Here is a 15,124-nt window from a genome sequence, read left to right as displayed (position 1 = left end):
GACTGTTTACCATATCCTAAGGGGCCCAATAACTATTCGGATAACTATTATGGACGCAGAGGGACATCGTGCTCTTTCTCGTTTCTTCAACAACAAGCCCTCTGGTTTGGCTATCAATTAAGATGCACCAGACGAATGTTTGAAGAGTTTCACAAAAACGTCATGCAGATGGACAATACGTGTTTTGGCCGGATAGAGCATCATCGCATTACGCCAAAAAAACAATCGTTCCTGAATACCCATTCGATCCCATTTTTTCTCAAAAATCACGACCCGAAAAATCTGTCTCAGTGCGCCCAATCGAGGATTTTTTCGGGATTTTGAGTTCCTTGGTGTACAAAAATAACTGGAGAGCCACGAATTGCAAACAGTTGATTCGTAGAATCAAGAGATGCATTCGCAAAGTTGACATGACGGCCGTACAAAGCTCCTGTTTCGACGTCAAATGAAAGCTTCGCCGAACAACCGATTACGGACTGTTTTGAAATGTACACTAATTTTTTTTTCAACAATGGATAATGTATCTTAAATTTCGGTAAATCAGATCTTCTTCATGTATCTTTGTCTTTTTTTGACAGCTTGAGAAATCAATTTCAAAATTTTAGTTGCCACCCATTAGATGAAGCTCACTGTACCTACGAGAGATAGATGGTTAATACCGAGTTAAAGGTCATCCCAGGTAACAATTAGGGTTTTATTGCACTCTTATGGTAGTCCAAGTTCAGGTAGTTATTGGGAAGCTTTTCTCTTATTAATTGCGTCAAATAATTTTAAGCCTTCGACTCAAAAATAGGCAAAAAATTGCTGATAACTTAACTTGTTAGAAAGAGACTGTCAACGTAGAAAAATATGGCGTTTATTGCATCCGAAGTACAGTTTAATTGTTCTGTAAACATGACTGAGATGGATTTTTAAAACAACTATATTGTACCTTGCAGCAATTTTACAAGTCCTACGCAAATTCGTTTTTTAATAATAATTATCCTGTACTTACTAAATACTCTGAAACTATGCTTGTTAAGCAAGGAGGGGTGCAGTGGGGAGACAATAACGAAAAACTGATGGTTCAAATTGCTAAATTACAAGCATTTGTGGTAAACGCAGAAAATAACCACGCTAATAATTTTCGCGTGGGATTCTAAATAGGTGGAAACTCCGTAATAACTTTTGAGGATACAAACGGATACAGTCAATTGACACTTGCTTTTATATGTTGGGGAAGAATAAATGCTTAATGCGAGAAATGTAGATTCAGGCAAACTGAAAATTCTTGATATTTGGCCAAAAATATAGACTTAGCGAAGGTGAGAGCTTGCTTTTATAGGTTTTTTGTGATACTTTTAAGCAGGACTGGCCCACCGGGCAACCGGGCAAATGCCCGGTGGGCCCCATTAAAAATTTCGTTGTTACACAAAATGAGATTTTCCAAAATTTTTATTTCAGGTTAACTTTTTCTACGACTCACGAATGTCCGATTGCTGGGGCCCCATTATTTATAAAATCAACCGATTTGATGATTGAAAATTCAGCTTCAAATGGGACTATTGGGGCTCCGAATTTTGAACCAAAATTTCTTTTTCAATTGAACTTTTACGACTCACTCGAATGTTTAATTGCTGGGGCCCCATGATTCATGAAATCATTGAAGTTGAGCTGTTGGGGTCCAAGCTCCGAAAATATTACCAGCTTCAATTCTGAGTATTTAAAAGCTTAAGCTCCATACTCAGTTTACTTCAGTGCCGACGGTCCGTTATCGCGCCGAATGAATTATGGTCCTCCAGTACTCAATCCTGGGCTACCGTTCTTCAAACCCCTCGAACACCAGCTGAACGTGCATCTTCCTCGATAGCGCTCATCTATCAGTGCGATGTCTACTCCGAAGTCTACAGTCTCTTCTTGATTCTCTGCTTAAAATAATTTTAGCTACTCTTTCGTCGGGCATTCTAGACACGTGACCAGCCCAGCGCAGACTGCCACACTGTACTATCTTCATTATAACAGCATATTTGCATTCTTAATATAGCTCGTAGTTCATGCGTCTGCGCTACCCTCCATTTTGGAATTTGCCAAATTTTACGCATTCGTCGATCAGCTTCTTTTAGCGTCCATGATTCATGTCCGTAAAGGGCCACCGAAGGGATTAGTGTTCTCTAGAGCGTCAGTTTTATGCGAATTTGCAAGCTACGGGACTTCAGCTACAAAATGTAATGCCTGCGTAAAGGCCAATTCGCAGCTTCAATTAGTCGTTTTATTTTGCGACTTACATCGTTGTCACATATCACGAGCATACCAAAATATATTCAGTTCCTCTTCGACACCAACACCATTTGGATTTCCACGCCATGTACTTGGTTTTGGCGGTGTTAATGGTTAGTCTCAATTTCTCAATAAATGACCTAAAGGCTTCTTTCGCTGCTCTACTTTTGATTTCGGTGATATCGACGTCATCCGCAAAATGAAAAAGCACGTGAGGTCTCATCTGCTATTCTGACTCATAATTTCAGCGTCACATGAATCAACGTAACTAGTTCTGTGGGAAAACCATGTCCTAGCGTTAACTGTCACAGCAACGTAACGCCTCGATAGTTTTTACTCTCAAATCGATGTCCGTTTTTAAAATTATGGGAAATGAGGCCAATCAACCACTCCTCCGATATTTATTTTCCTCCCATATTCCGCGAATTGGTGGCGAATTGTTTCGTACAGCTACTCGCTCCCCGCTTTTAGAAGTTCAGCCAGGATACCATCCTTTACAGCAACCTTACCGTTTTTCAGCTCACTGATTGCTCCTTTGACCTGTGTTGGTGGCTCCACAGTTTGGCCGTCGCTCAAAATTCTTATCCTGTACCTGCTGATCTTCGTGTTTACTTCTCTATTCAACAGTGTCTGGAAATACTCTTCCACCTGGCTGCTACCGTCGTTTTGTCAGTAAGCAGGTTGCCAGCACTATCATTGCACATCACAGGCATGGCAAAATTCTTGCACCTGACCGTTTTGTAGAAACTCCGTGTGTCGTTGCTGACGAACCCTCCTCTGGACTGGCGAGCACGTGCTCTTCGTACTGGCGTTTTTAGACGGTGGGTTCTTTTTCCGCAGTTCTACCAGGACGAACCAGAAAGATTCGCGCAGAGTCTCGGGCATTCCTCACATTGGAATCGTGTGAAGAAATTCTACAGAGGATTCGCACAGTATACCTATCTTATAGAAGCAGGATTCCTATAGGAGAATCCAAGAGTTTAATCCCAGGGATAGCTATAACTCGGCCTGCACTGCGGGAATCGCCTGCACTATGAACTGTTCTGTTCTGACGTGTAGACGCGGTAAGCTCCTCATATATATTGAACTATTAACATCCTATCATTTATAAAATCAGCTTATTTGATACTTGCAATTTTGCATGTCATTAACCCTATAACTTAAAATCTGCAGAAATATAAATTGGTGATAGATGAGGAAAACGTTGCATTGCTGGCAAAGATGCACAGTGGCACTCATCAGAACGTGGAAAGTTCTCTTCCGGGTTCGCTGAAGGACGGTCAGTAAAAAATCATATATTCACGCTGCGGCAGATCCTCCAAAAAGTCCATGAATACAGAACTTAACGCACAATTATTTCATTGATTTCAAAGTTGCGTATGATACCATCGACCGTAAAATCATGGCCATTCTAACCTCACAGTGGACTTTATCAATGTGATGGTCCCTCATGTGTACTGTTCAACATGCCGTTACAGGATGTTATGAAAGGAGCAACACACAGGCACAATTTTCAGCAAATCTAGTTAGTTCGTCTGCTTTGTCAATGAAATGGATATTGTCGATAGAACAGCATCTGTGGCGGTGGCTGAACAAACTAAAACTCAAAGTAGCGAAGATTGGGTTGAAGAAAAATGCGTCCAAACTAAAGTACCGTGAACCACTAATATGACTCACACGCTAAGAGCTGGTAACTCGGTCCTAATAAAGACTGAGTTTATTTTGTTTCGAGCATCGAGCCGCTATGCTGCCCGTTCTCCCGATACTCGACGCTCGGCAGTGCCTGAGTCGAGTTGCACGACATGATTTACAAAATAGAGCCCATATTCATTCGATTAATGTCCTTGTAACGCTGATGTCTTTTGAGTAGATGTTGTTTTTTGTGTTAATTTACTATCATGAGAATATTGCAAACTGGGGCCCCTAATCTCAAAGACCCGGTGGGCCCTTTGGCTCCCAGTCCGCCCCTGCTTTTAAGTAGGAGTTGTTTGATCTGCCACCATTTGCCACCTTGGGAAATATTTAAGCTCAAAAAGGTACTATTTTTCACCATAAAAGCTCAAAATCTCCGGAACTTTAGAAAATAACGCAATGTTCTACAGACAAGTTGATTTTAGCAAAATAAACAGCTTTCTAGAACACTATGAACACGTAAAAGTTGACCAGGATAAGTCAGGATTTAAAAACTGTTTTAAACGGTTAGTCCACGGATAACGCTTCATAGATAATTTTCATGGAGAGATACAAGTATGGTGTCTTTGACAAAGTTGTTTTTATTAATATTTACTACAACTTTGCCGAAAGTACCAAACCTGTATCTCGAATATACGAGAAAATTAATTTCGTATCTCACTTTAAAGGGAATTAATCACCCAAAGATTTCTCTCACAAGAAGGGGCTTGTTTTAGCAAGAAATGTTCCTGAAGACACTACATGCGAAAAACTTCACGTTTCGGCGCAATATCACACGATCACGTATTTCGCTGTTTGGACCACTGTGCATTATGGTGAGTTCTGTTGCTTGAGAGCTCTCGGAGAGGTCATCTAACTTGCTCTGCATATTGAATTGGTGTTATGCGAGCAAGACAATGTCATCTGTAAAATCGAGGTCTTGTAGCTGCTCTGTCGTTAGAGGATTCCATGGCAATCCTCGATTTGGTCTACTGTCAAAAGCTCCAACAGCATAACTCTATAACGATGAGCAACAGCAGCGGTGGTAATATGCAGTCATGTCTTACAGAGTCGGAAAAGACGCCATTGTGCAATATATTGCATGAGTACGTCTCGTACTGAGCCTCGATGCGATGGATTGGCTTATCTGGAACTCCTCTACGCCTAAGTGCGCCCCAGATGTTTTCGTGGTTGAGTCGGTCAAACGCGTTTTCAAAAAGTCAACTAACAGTAGCCAGAGAGAGAGAGTCCTGGAGTTGTGATATGGTCTATACATGATCGGCAAGCACGGATCATCGACAAATCCTTGACAAACTTGAAGAATTTAATGTGCTGACCATCGCGATGGTGCCAACCGATGCATCGGTTTATGAATTTTCAGGCAGTGTACGATTTAGTAAAGCGAAATAAGTCATGGTAGATTACGGCCGAACATGGTTCTACAAACCCAGCTAATTAGACTGATACATGCCACTCTCAGAATAGCGAGTGAAATATTAGATTCGTTTATGATAAAGTCTCACATGCTCCTTAATTTCGTGGACCATAACGAATTATTGACGTTGTCCGTATAACAGGCATTCAGGTCTCTTAATTATAAAACTGCGAGTATTAAACTTGTAACAAACTCTGCCAAAATGATGTATATGTCAGCTGGCAAAGAACGTGGTAGTTTCTCGGGAGTGATAGATGAAGATACTTTCGTGGCAGTCGAAGGATTTATCTACTTTGATACACTAAGCACATCGGAGGCTGCTTCAAAGATAATCATTAAGACTGTCGCAATGGTCTTTTTTAACCCAATGTTCTGGCATACAAAAAAGGTTTCGCTGCTCAATCGGCACAGGGCCTCGCGCACTGTATCGCCGACTCTACGACGACTGGCTTGTGTTCGATCGTCGGGATATGTGCTGTTCTTACTAGCTGTCGCTTGTTCGGACTTCGAGGTAATTCTAAGAGTCGACTCCATAGTTTGTAGTAAGCATTTTCGTGATTTATCTTTTTAAACTGAACCGTTGCATGATTATCATTGCTTCAAATTTGATATTCTGTCTTCAAGTTAGAGAGTAAAATTATAGTTATTTTGCTATTTTTGTAGCGCAAATACGTTTTAGAATTAATAAAATAATTCCGACCAAAACAATCGTTATCTATCAAACTAGTATTATGAACTTTTTACCACTGACTACAGAATAAGAAAAACAAAGTAAAACTTGGTTCTGATACCAATATTCTCATAATAACGGATGTAGATAACTTTCAAATTAAGCGAGCGTAATCAATTTCTGGTTCAGCCGTGAAGTAGTTGTATATGGTGCCCACAACAAGCATCAACAGCCGGCAAGTTTTCAATTTTATGTGCGCGGGATTCTAATACCCTGCAATCGATTACAAAAGAGCGCTAATAGAGCTATACAGTGTCGGTACTTAAGTAACACTTCGGGGATTTTGAAGTAATATTTCACTGTGCGAACCTAGCCGCTTAGGTAGGGCCTTGATTGAAAAAGACGACTAGCGGCGTTGAACAACGCTGAAGTCAACAGTATATCGACGCTGTGTGACGCTGCTAGATGCTATGCCGTTTCTTGCTACACATCAAACAAAGTATATGAATAATTTCCATCCATGTCATGAATATTCATTTAAACAATATCTGACCTTTCCTTTTTACATTCATGTTTACTTTCATCATTTAGCCTGTACAGTGTGTGCGGCGGACAAGGTGGACGGGAACGGGAGCCCGACTCGAAGCTTCATCCAGTGTTCATGTACATACTGCTGTTCATCAACTTTGGAAGAGTCTCGGCTTTCGCCCGGATTACGCTGCTAGAAGCAGTCAGTGCACTCCGTTTGTTTTCCGGCCATTTGAAGAGTACACACACGCTTGCATCAAGCTCGCATGCACGTTAACGGAGGTGCCACCACTCAGCCCTTCTCTTTAGCTTCCATTTCACTCATTTTTCACGTTCTGTAACGACAGAATCTCCGCATGCTTTATAATGTGGACGTTATGTAGACGTTTATATGGTAATCCTTTTTCCGGGGAGCTGGAAGCTATTTTGTTTGCTAAATGAAATGAAGAGCTTTAGCAGCGCTTTCTGAACTTAAAAGTGAAATGGCTTGAGCATAGCACGAGCGCCGCGTTGCAACACAGCCGGGTAGTGGAAGCTGAAAGATAAGCATACAATCTGCAGGTTGCTCACAGCAGCGCCGTGCTTTCCGCCTTCGTCTGGTCCGGTGCATAGTCTGGTCCTGAATTCGGTTCCATATTTTGTGAAATATATTATTTACGTGATATTACAATGCATACGATAGTGGTGTGATATCTTCATTTTGGAAGCCATTGTAATGTCCTATAATTTAACTACAAGGTTAAAAATACGGAGCGATACTGCACCGCAAAATTCGTATGCAATCTGTTTGCTTTGTGAATGCTGCGAATGATTTAATATAGCCTTGCCTTGAATGTGCGGTTGATTCATCTCTATCCAGTGCAATTCGGTGTCTAGCATTATCATCATCCTCTGAATGTGTGGTATGCTAATTAAGGGATCGATGTCTTTCGCAGGATTTCAGATGCAGTATTGCGTAATTGGTCATCAGCCCTTCACTCACTAACTGCTTTATGATTACTCCGGTATTATACTTCATTCAATCCTCTATATTATCCCATGCTCGAACTGAACTGTCGGTTGAGGAAATTGTGTTCAAAGTACTGTTTAATTGTTATTGCTGCATGCAACGTAATTCTGAACAGTAGGTTAAAATATCAAGTGTATTTTAATTTAATTTAGTCTAAGCAGCAGTTGCAGAAACTGTGTCCTTTTGAGCACAAAGAATGTTATTTACTGAAACATTAGGGGTGTATGGTTTCGTACTTTTTCTTCAGTTGAAAAGTATAAACAAAAGCTATAAATAAAAGTATAAGGTAGTAATATTATCGATGCGAGTCGCAGCGTACCCATAATGATATTGCTTGCAAAGTGTTACAAAATGCAGTGTCTGCTCGAGTTCCCATCAGTCATTAGCATAAGACTGCTGGCAGGCACCGTGCCATCAGCTCTAAGATCATACATTTTTCCTTGTCTATAAAAACCTTATTTTTAACTATCGTGTCATCATAGCAATATACACCTTATCGCTATGTGAACTGATAGTGCTTAGCTATATAGTAGATTCTCACCAGGGCTCGGTTATAAAGTTTTCATCGGTTGACTGGCACAAAGTCGATTTTTTATATATATTGACGTAGGACTACGTCTTACGGCAAGTGTTGAGATAGTGATAGGTCATTCCAAAACATCGAAAAATACGAGCGTCACGAAAAATGATAGGTTTTGAGCGCTAATAGCTCAGCAGTTTTCCGATCGATTTTCAATATTCTTACACCAATCGATTGGAAAATCTTCTAAGAATTGGCCCAAATGAAGAAAAGTATGGATTTTTGATGCTGAACTATTGAAAAATTGAAAATAATGAACCTATGTTTTACCAGAATTCTCGCTTCGTGATTGGTTGTTGGAAATGACGTCATCAAAGTGGAAATGCGTTTTCACACTTCGGCTTATAATTCAGTCAATTTTCAATAGATTTCCAAGATATTTACACCATTTGATCGGGAAATCGATTTGGAAAATATTGAAAATATAGAAAACTATTGATTTTCAATGCGCGTCATTGGAAAATTGAATTATTTTCATTTTTGCCTTCCCAGGCTAGTGCTTCCCTAGCACGGATGACAGAAATATATACGTATAAGCTATGGGTTAAGTTTCCTTTTGATTGTATTTAATTTACGTTCTACAGAATCCGATCGAAAATTGTTGAGCTTCAGCTGTTGCTGCTTCCCCGGATAAGGCAACGAAGACATATAAATTCACCAAGCGAAACGCCAACAAACCGAAGAATCCATCGACTCATCCGCCAGTGAACGATATGGTTTTGGCTACTATGCCTTATACTGCGCATCGTCAGTCGGTCAGCGGCTTTCGTTGGCGACACATCGGCAAGCAGCTAGCTTGCGACACATCGGACAGGCAACTTTCGAGTCACATTCGTGGCATAATTTTAAAGGTTGTATTTGAAACATTGTTTACCTTACGGTGCACAACGTCATCAGTTAGTCATGTTCATCGGCTGCTGGGGAAAGGAAAGTAGGCTGAGCGTGTTAGAGCTGGAGCACTCGTCTCGCTGCCGTGATGGAATATCTGGCTGCTGAAGTTCGGGAATTGGCAGGAAATATGCTGTTCGTGACAACAAAGCGACGTCACTTGTAGTTGGCCACATGGACTGGTATTTCATAATGACTCATGACCATACACGAACGGCTTCGTCGATCGCCTAGCTGTTGAGGCTTTCCGGCTGGTCCGTTGCAACAAGCCGTGCCTGGTTAGCGGTTATCGGTACTCCAATTTACCGAAAAGAGAATTACGATAGGTGCGTTAGTGCAAGTTTATTGCAATCTAGAGTTATGATAATCAAACAATCGGTCCTTTTAAGGATCACACAACGTTTGAAGAGTTTATTATATTTTCTTGCCCAGTTAAGTTGAACTTTCCATCGTTGCGGACGACCAACAAATGGCGGGAATAAGTTTTCTGGTCACAGGCGACATTTTCTGCCACTTCCGAAACGTCTGCAGCTTGTAAATGCTTTATTATCAGTGTTCTTCTTTTGTAATCTGCAGAAAAGTTTTGCGTAAATTTTTCAGCTTTTTGAAAACTCACGCGTACCGTCTACCGATTACCAGAGGAAAAGCACTATTCAACGTAGAAACAGATCATGAAAATTTATTTACTGCTTGGTTTAGTGTGACTTCGATTCGTTTTAATAAAATAGATTCAATCAATTCATGGATATAACTCTAAAATCGGTTGAGGATTGAACGTATACAATGTTACTATTTTGATAAACGTTGCGTATGTAGGTTGTATACTTGAATAATCGTATTACATACATGGATACAATCTACTATCGCTAAAATGAGACTTACGTAGTCCTACGTAACCTATCCGGTCTTGTGCACAACCCCTCTGATTTTTATTTGTCGTTTTTAATAGCACCTTTTGTACGGTTTCTTTGCGACGATTTTTGGAAAAAAGTCGCGCATTGCTATACTAACATATTCTTACATACCTTTTAAAGAAAGATTGGCCTTTTCGTTACTTTCGAATAAAGTAGGCTTCAACAGCTACCTTAGATTATTTTCAGATTTTGCGATTGCATTTCAGGTTCCACTAGGTAGCCGTCTGGTCTCCTTTCATTCTCCTTTTGATGTCAACTTGATCTGTACTAATTCAAAGGAAAATAAATTGATGAAATAAACTTTAATTTAATACTCAATAATATGAAAAGTTTGTACATGTAATGATATCTATTTATTATGAAAATTCGCATTTTAAATTTTTTTTTCTTAAACTAGTTTTTAAGTAACATTCGAGGTAAATTATTTTTTGTTCATTTTCCCCATACTTTTCTTACTCTCTTTCAGGTATCACATCCGATGAACCAAGTTTGTAGTTCTATATTAAACTCCACCTTCCAGAAGCTACAAACGCAGATGCTGACGCGCTTTCAAATTGTGAAAGCAAAAATGCCCCGCAGGTAATTTTATAGTCTTTATGGTAACTATTCCCAAATACCGTTAATTATCTTCGCCTGTAATTAGATTATCAATTGAATGCTGTTTTGTACCTTAATCAATCAATATATTAAGGATCTTGAGATCAACTGAGAAGCGCAGTTTTTAAGTTAGAATATACTTTATTAAGAGTACGATTTCTTTTTCAAAAATATACGGTTTTAAGAGAATTTTAAGGCAGCATTGTTTAGATAAATCCAAGTTGCAGAAGAATGTGCTAAACTTTATCAAAATTAATGTCAAGTTTTAAGAAAGCTATGAAAAGTCGTTTTTAAACGGGAATGAAGTACCGTCAAACGGGGTAACTTGCAACAGCGGGGTAACTTGCAACAACGCTATATCGATCGCATTTATTGTATCTTTTGATCTGTTACTTCAATTTTTTATCTATATCAATCTCTGTATCTTGTTTATAAGTGATCAAAGAAGCCCTAGGTACTGTTATGTTGATTTTTGACTATCTATCTATCTATCTCCCACTGGCCGGCAGTGATATGAAAAAAGGTGACTGCTGTGATGTTTCGTTTCTGCAATTATCTTAGTTTCGGGTTATAGAAGATGTTAGCTCTACTGACTGTCGAAAGACCCATGAAGAATATGACTGAGTACTTACAGCGCATTCCGGAATAATTTTCCCGTCAGCAAGCCCCGCTCGAAAGTAGCACGAGACTCATATGGATTTTAATCTTACTTTCAAACTTTCAACTTGTTTGATATTTTTTTACCAAAAGAGTCGATGTGTATGTAATTAGATATGTAATTAAATCCGCTAGTTTTGTCTATCCTGCTTCCACATTATTCGTAAACTGTTACCACATTATTCGTAAAACAAATACTTAAACGGTGTAACTTGTAACAGCTAGTACACATAAAAAGCTGTGTTTCGTTAATTTCTCGAGGCAAGTTATCACTTCTTTTTGCATCAAGCAATACTAAAAGCACAGCTGGAGACTGTAAGTTGTCTCCGGTGAGTCGGTAATATGTGAGGCATTCTCGAAATATTCTGAAAATGGCCTTAGAAGAGGCAAAAAGAAAATATCACTGAGAGATCACCCAGCAATATGATAGTGTTTAGTTCGATCAATCGTAACGTAATGAACATTCATATATTACGTAACCAAGGTATCGATGATTTTTAACTCCCCCGCTCCCCTTTGTAACGCAATTTTGTATAGAGGACTAGAGGACCCGGCGCGCGTTGCTACGCCATTCTAAAAAAGGGGTCCATGCATAATCCTGAAGATTTGATTAATTGTAATCTTGCAACCAAGAGCTTTCTTTTTGACTACCCAAGATATTCCTAAATCATGCAGCAAATTTCTAATCCAACGCATCAGCATTTGTGACTCGAGCAGCCCAACGTAACAATTTGGGTTTTATTACCAACCCTTAAAATGGTAATGTTGGCAAAATCGTAATAAAACATCAATGCAATTCAATTGAAACCAGTTGAAAACTGGTCAGAAACCATAAACTTAGTGTAATCTCAACATTATTTTCATCATATTTTCATTTCAACAATGTATTTTCTCTTCAATTTTCTTTTTAAAATAAGTATTATATTATCTTACTTTTATTTAATTTGACCCATTATCTAGGCTTCACCGATTTATTCTTAACAATTTTGTTCCAAATTTATCTTATATTTTAGTATGAACGGCAACACTCGCGAGTTCGATTACTTTTTGAATATTGCAAACAATTCTGTTTAATTTGTATGAGAGCCCTCCCCTCTTCCAGAGGGGAGAGGGATCTCAATACGCCATAGAAAAAAAATTCTGCCTCCAAAAACCTTCACATGCCAAATTTGGTTCCATTTGCTTGATTAGTTCCCGAGTTATAGAGAAATTTGTGTTTCATTTGTATGGGAGCGCCCCCCCCCCTTCTAGAGGGGGAGGGGCCTCAAACAACCATAGATAAAATCATGTCTCCAGGAACCCCCAAATGCCAAATTTGGTTCCATTTGCTTCATTAGTAATCAAGCTATGAGGAAATTGTGGTTTTATTTGTATGGGAGCCCCCCCTCTTCGAGAAAGAAGGGTTCTCAATCTACCATAGAAAAAATTTCTGCCTCCAAAAACCTTCACATGCCAAATTTGGTTCCATTTGCTTGATGAGTTCCTGAGTTATAGAGAAATTTGTGTTTCATTTGTATGGAAGCCCCCCCCCCCTTCTAGAGTGGGAGGGGTCTCAAACATCCATAGAAAAAATTATGTCTAGAAGCCCTCACATGCCAAATTTGGTTCCATTTGCTTGATCAATAGTCAAGTTATGAGGAAATTGTGGTTTTATTTGTATGGGAGCCCCCCCTCTTAGAAAAAGGAGGGTTCAAAAAGCTTCGCATGCCAAATTTGGTTCCATTTGCCTAATTAGTTCCCGAGTTATAGAGAAATTTGTGTTTTATTTGTATGGGAGCCCCCCCCCTTCTAGAGGGGGAGGGGTCTCAAACATTCATAGAAAAAGAATCATATCTCTAGAAGCCCCCACATGCCAAATTTGGTTCCATTTGCTTGATCAATAGTCAAGTTATGAGGAAATTTTGGTTTTATTTGTATGGGAGCCCCCCCTCTTAGAAAAAGGAGGGTTCTCAATCTATCATAGAAAAAATTTCTGCCTCCAAAAACCTTCACGTGCCAAATTTGGTTCCATTTGCTTAATTAGTTCCCGAGTTATGAAGAAATTTGTGTTCCATTTGTATGGGAGCCCCCCCCTTCTAGAGGGGGGAGGGGTCTCAAACCATGCTAACAACATTCCTCACATCAAACGCAATGTGTATGCCAAGTTTCATCAAAATCCGTCGAGCGGTTTGCGAGTCTATACCGGACACACGAACAGCATTTCATTTTTATATATACAGGGTGTTAGGTTCCCTATCTGGGATATTTTTACCACAGATAGAGGAACCCTAGACAAGAAAAAAACTCTATGAAACATGGGGTCGCAAATTGCTGGTTACAGAAATATGAGCATTTTACTGTTTTTTTACGTTTTTGCACATTATCTAATTTATGTTGAAAATGAACGTACTAATTTGTGTTTATTTTATGTTAAATGGAAAGTTGAGAAGATTTTCTGTTAGATCGTGTATAAATATTACAGAAAAACATGAAACAAAAACACTTTTCAAGAAAAAACTTCTCATGGTATCTCATTTATCACAGGTTTTTTACAATTATCTAGTAAAGTAGCTCGTGAACCTAGTCTTTCATAAATTTATAAAGAACGGCCATTGATTCATCTACATTTATCTCTTTTACACTATTCTTCTATCTCCATTAATTTGAGAGATATTTCAGATTTAATCTGAATGCTGTTGAATGCAGTTTAATTTTTAATTAAATTTAATGTTGAACACACCGTGAAACTTCGACGTCCCTTGCCGTACTTGCTCGATCGTACATTGCACATAGCGGCGCATTATGTCTCTATGGAGACAAACACACAGAGTCAACAAACGCAACTCATCAACATTATTTTCTCGAACCAACCATAGGTGTTCACGTGGTGATATCAGTAAAGTCTGCGTCATCAGTTCTGTTGGCACTGGGTTCTAATCCCAAAGTTTTGTTATTAATCACTTTTTTTTTAATTACAATCAATAAAGCTTGTGATTAATGGATGTTTGCTTCATGCGATCCCAAGTGGTTACGTGGAGGTATGAATAAAGTGTGCGATACGAATGCGGTAAACTTTGGGTTGTATTCCACAATAAACCAACTTTTTTTTCATAATGCAAATCAGAAAATAACAAGATGGGAATTATTCTTCACGTTCTTTTCTGGGAACCCCGATGCCATTGTTTAGTATAAAACTGTGAACAGAATTCGACACTATTTAAGATGTTCTCATGCATAAAAATTCGTACTTTGTCGCACTTAAAAAAATGTATTTATGGTAAGTTAGTAATAGATTAATAAATAAATAAGAAAATAAGCAAATAACTAGATAGCTTCATTCATGGGTACTGATGAACTAACTAGTGTGTTTTGTTTAGAATGTTACTGGCGAAACGAGAGGGGTTCCACCTACTATACCCCTGGTCGCTGGTCGAATCACTGGGGACCGTCTGGGGCGGGTGCTCACGACCTCTTTTCACGCTCGAGCACGAGCGAGAGACTGAAAAAGCTCAAGGTCGGCTCTGGCTTATTCCGTGAACCAGGACTGTGATAAGTGTTCGAAAGAAAAGCTACTGTGTATAATTTATCCTTTTAATTTTCCCTAACGGATACATAGAACTGTGTGTGAGTATTGGAGTAATAAATGGGTGGTTCAGTACGGTGGTTTTTCGACTTTCTGCCGGGGTGACGATGATGACGGGATGGCGACGATGACGGAATGACTACACTGACGGGTGGCCGACGATGTAATTCAAGGGAATATTCAAATCTCCGTAGGCTGAGGCCAGCTCGGCCTATGGTATCCAACGACGGTTGCCTCTTTCAGTAGCTGCGGCCGGTAGTAGCAACCGAACAGCAACGGTAGCTTCTCGTAAGTATACGCGGCGACCTTCTGATCCGGGCCCTGGAGACTGTGGACTGACTGAGACTGTGGAGACAC

At 39.5% G+C, this 15,124-nt stretch overlaps 1 protein-coding gene across 2 annotated transcripts in view; it reads left to right on the top strand.

Annotated features, from left to right (window-relative positions):
- The window catches only part of LOC128734027 (uncharacterized), a 206,407-nt gene that overhangs the window by 142,127 nt on the left and 49,156 nt on the right, over positions 1 to 15,124 (top strand). For both annotated transcript variants that reach the window (XM_053827993.1, XM_053827992.1), the window contains exon 4: positions 10,418 to 10,530. In XM_053827993.1, coding sequence (XP_053683968.1) covers positions 10,418 to 10,530 — 113 coding nt within the window. The remainder of the gene's footprint in view (positions 1 to 10,417; positions 10,531 to 15,124) is intronic.

Source organism: Sabethes cyaneus, chromosome 2 (genome assembly GCF_943734655.1).
Source record: "Sabethes cyaneus chromosome 2, idSabCyanKW18_F2, whole genome shotgun sequence".
In the NCBI taxonomy this organism is placed as follows: domain Eukaryota; kingdom Metazoa; phylum Arthropoda; class Insecta; order Diptera; family Culicidae; genus Sabethes; species Sabethes cyaneus.
The sequence above is the reverse complement of the archived record's forward strand: the minus strand, read 5'-3'. Positions and strand labels throughout refer to the sequence as shown.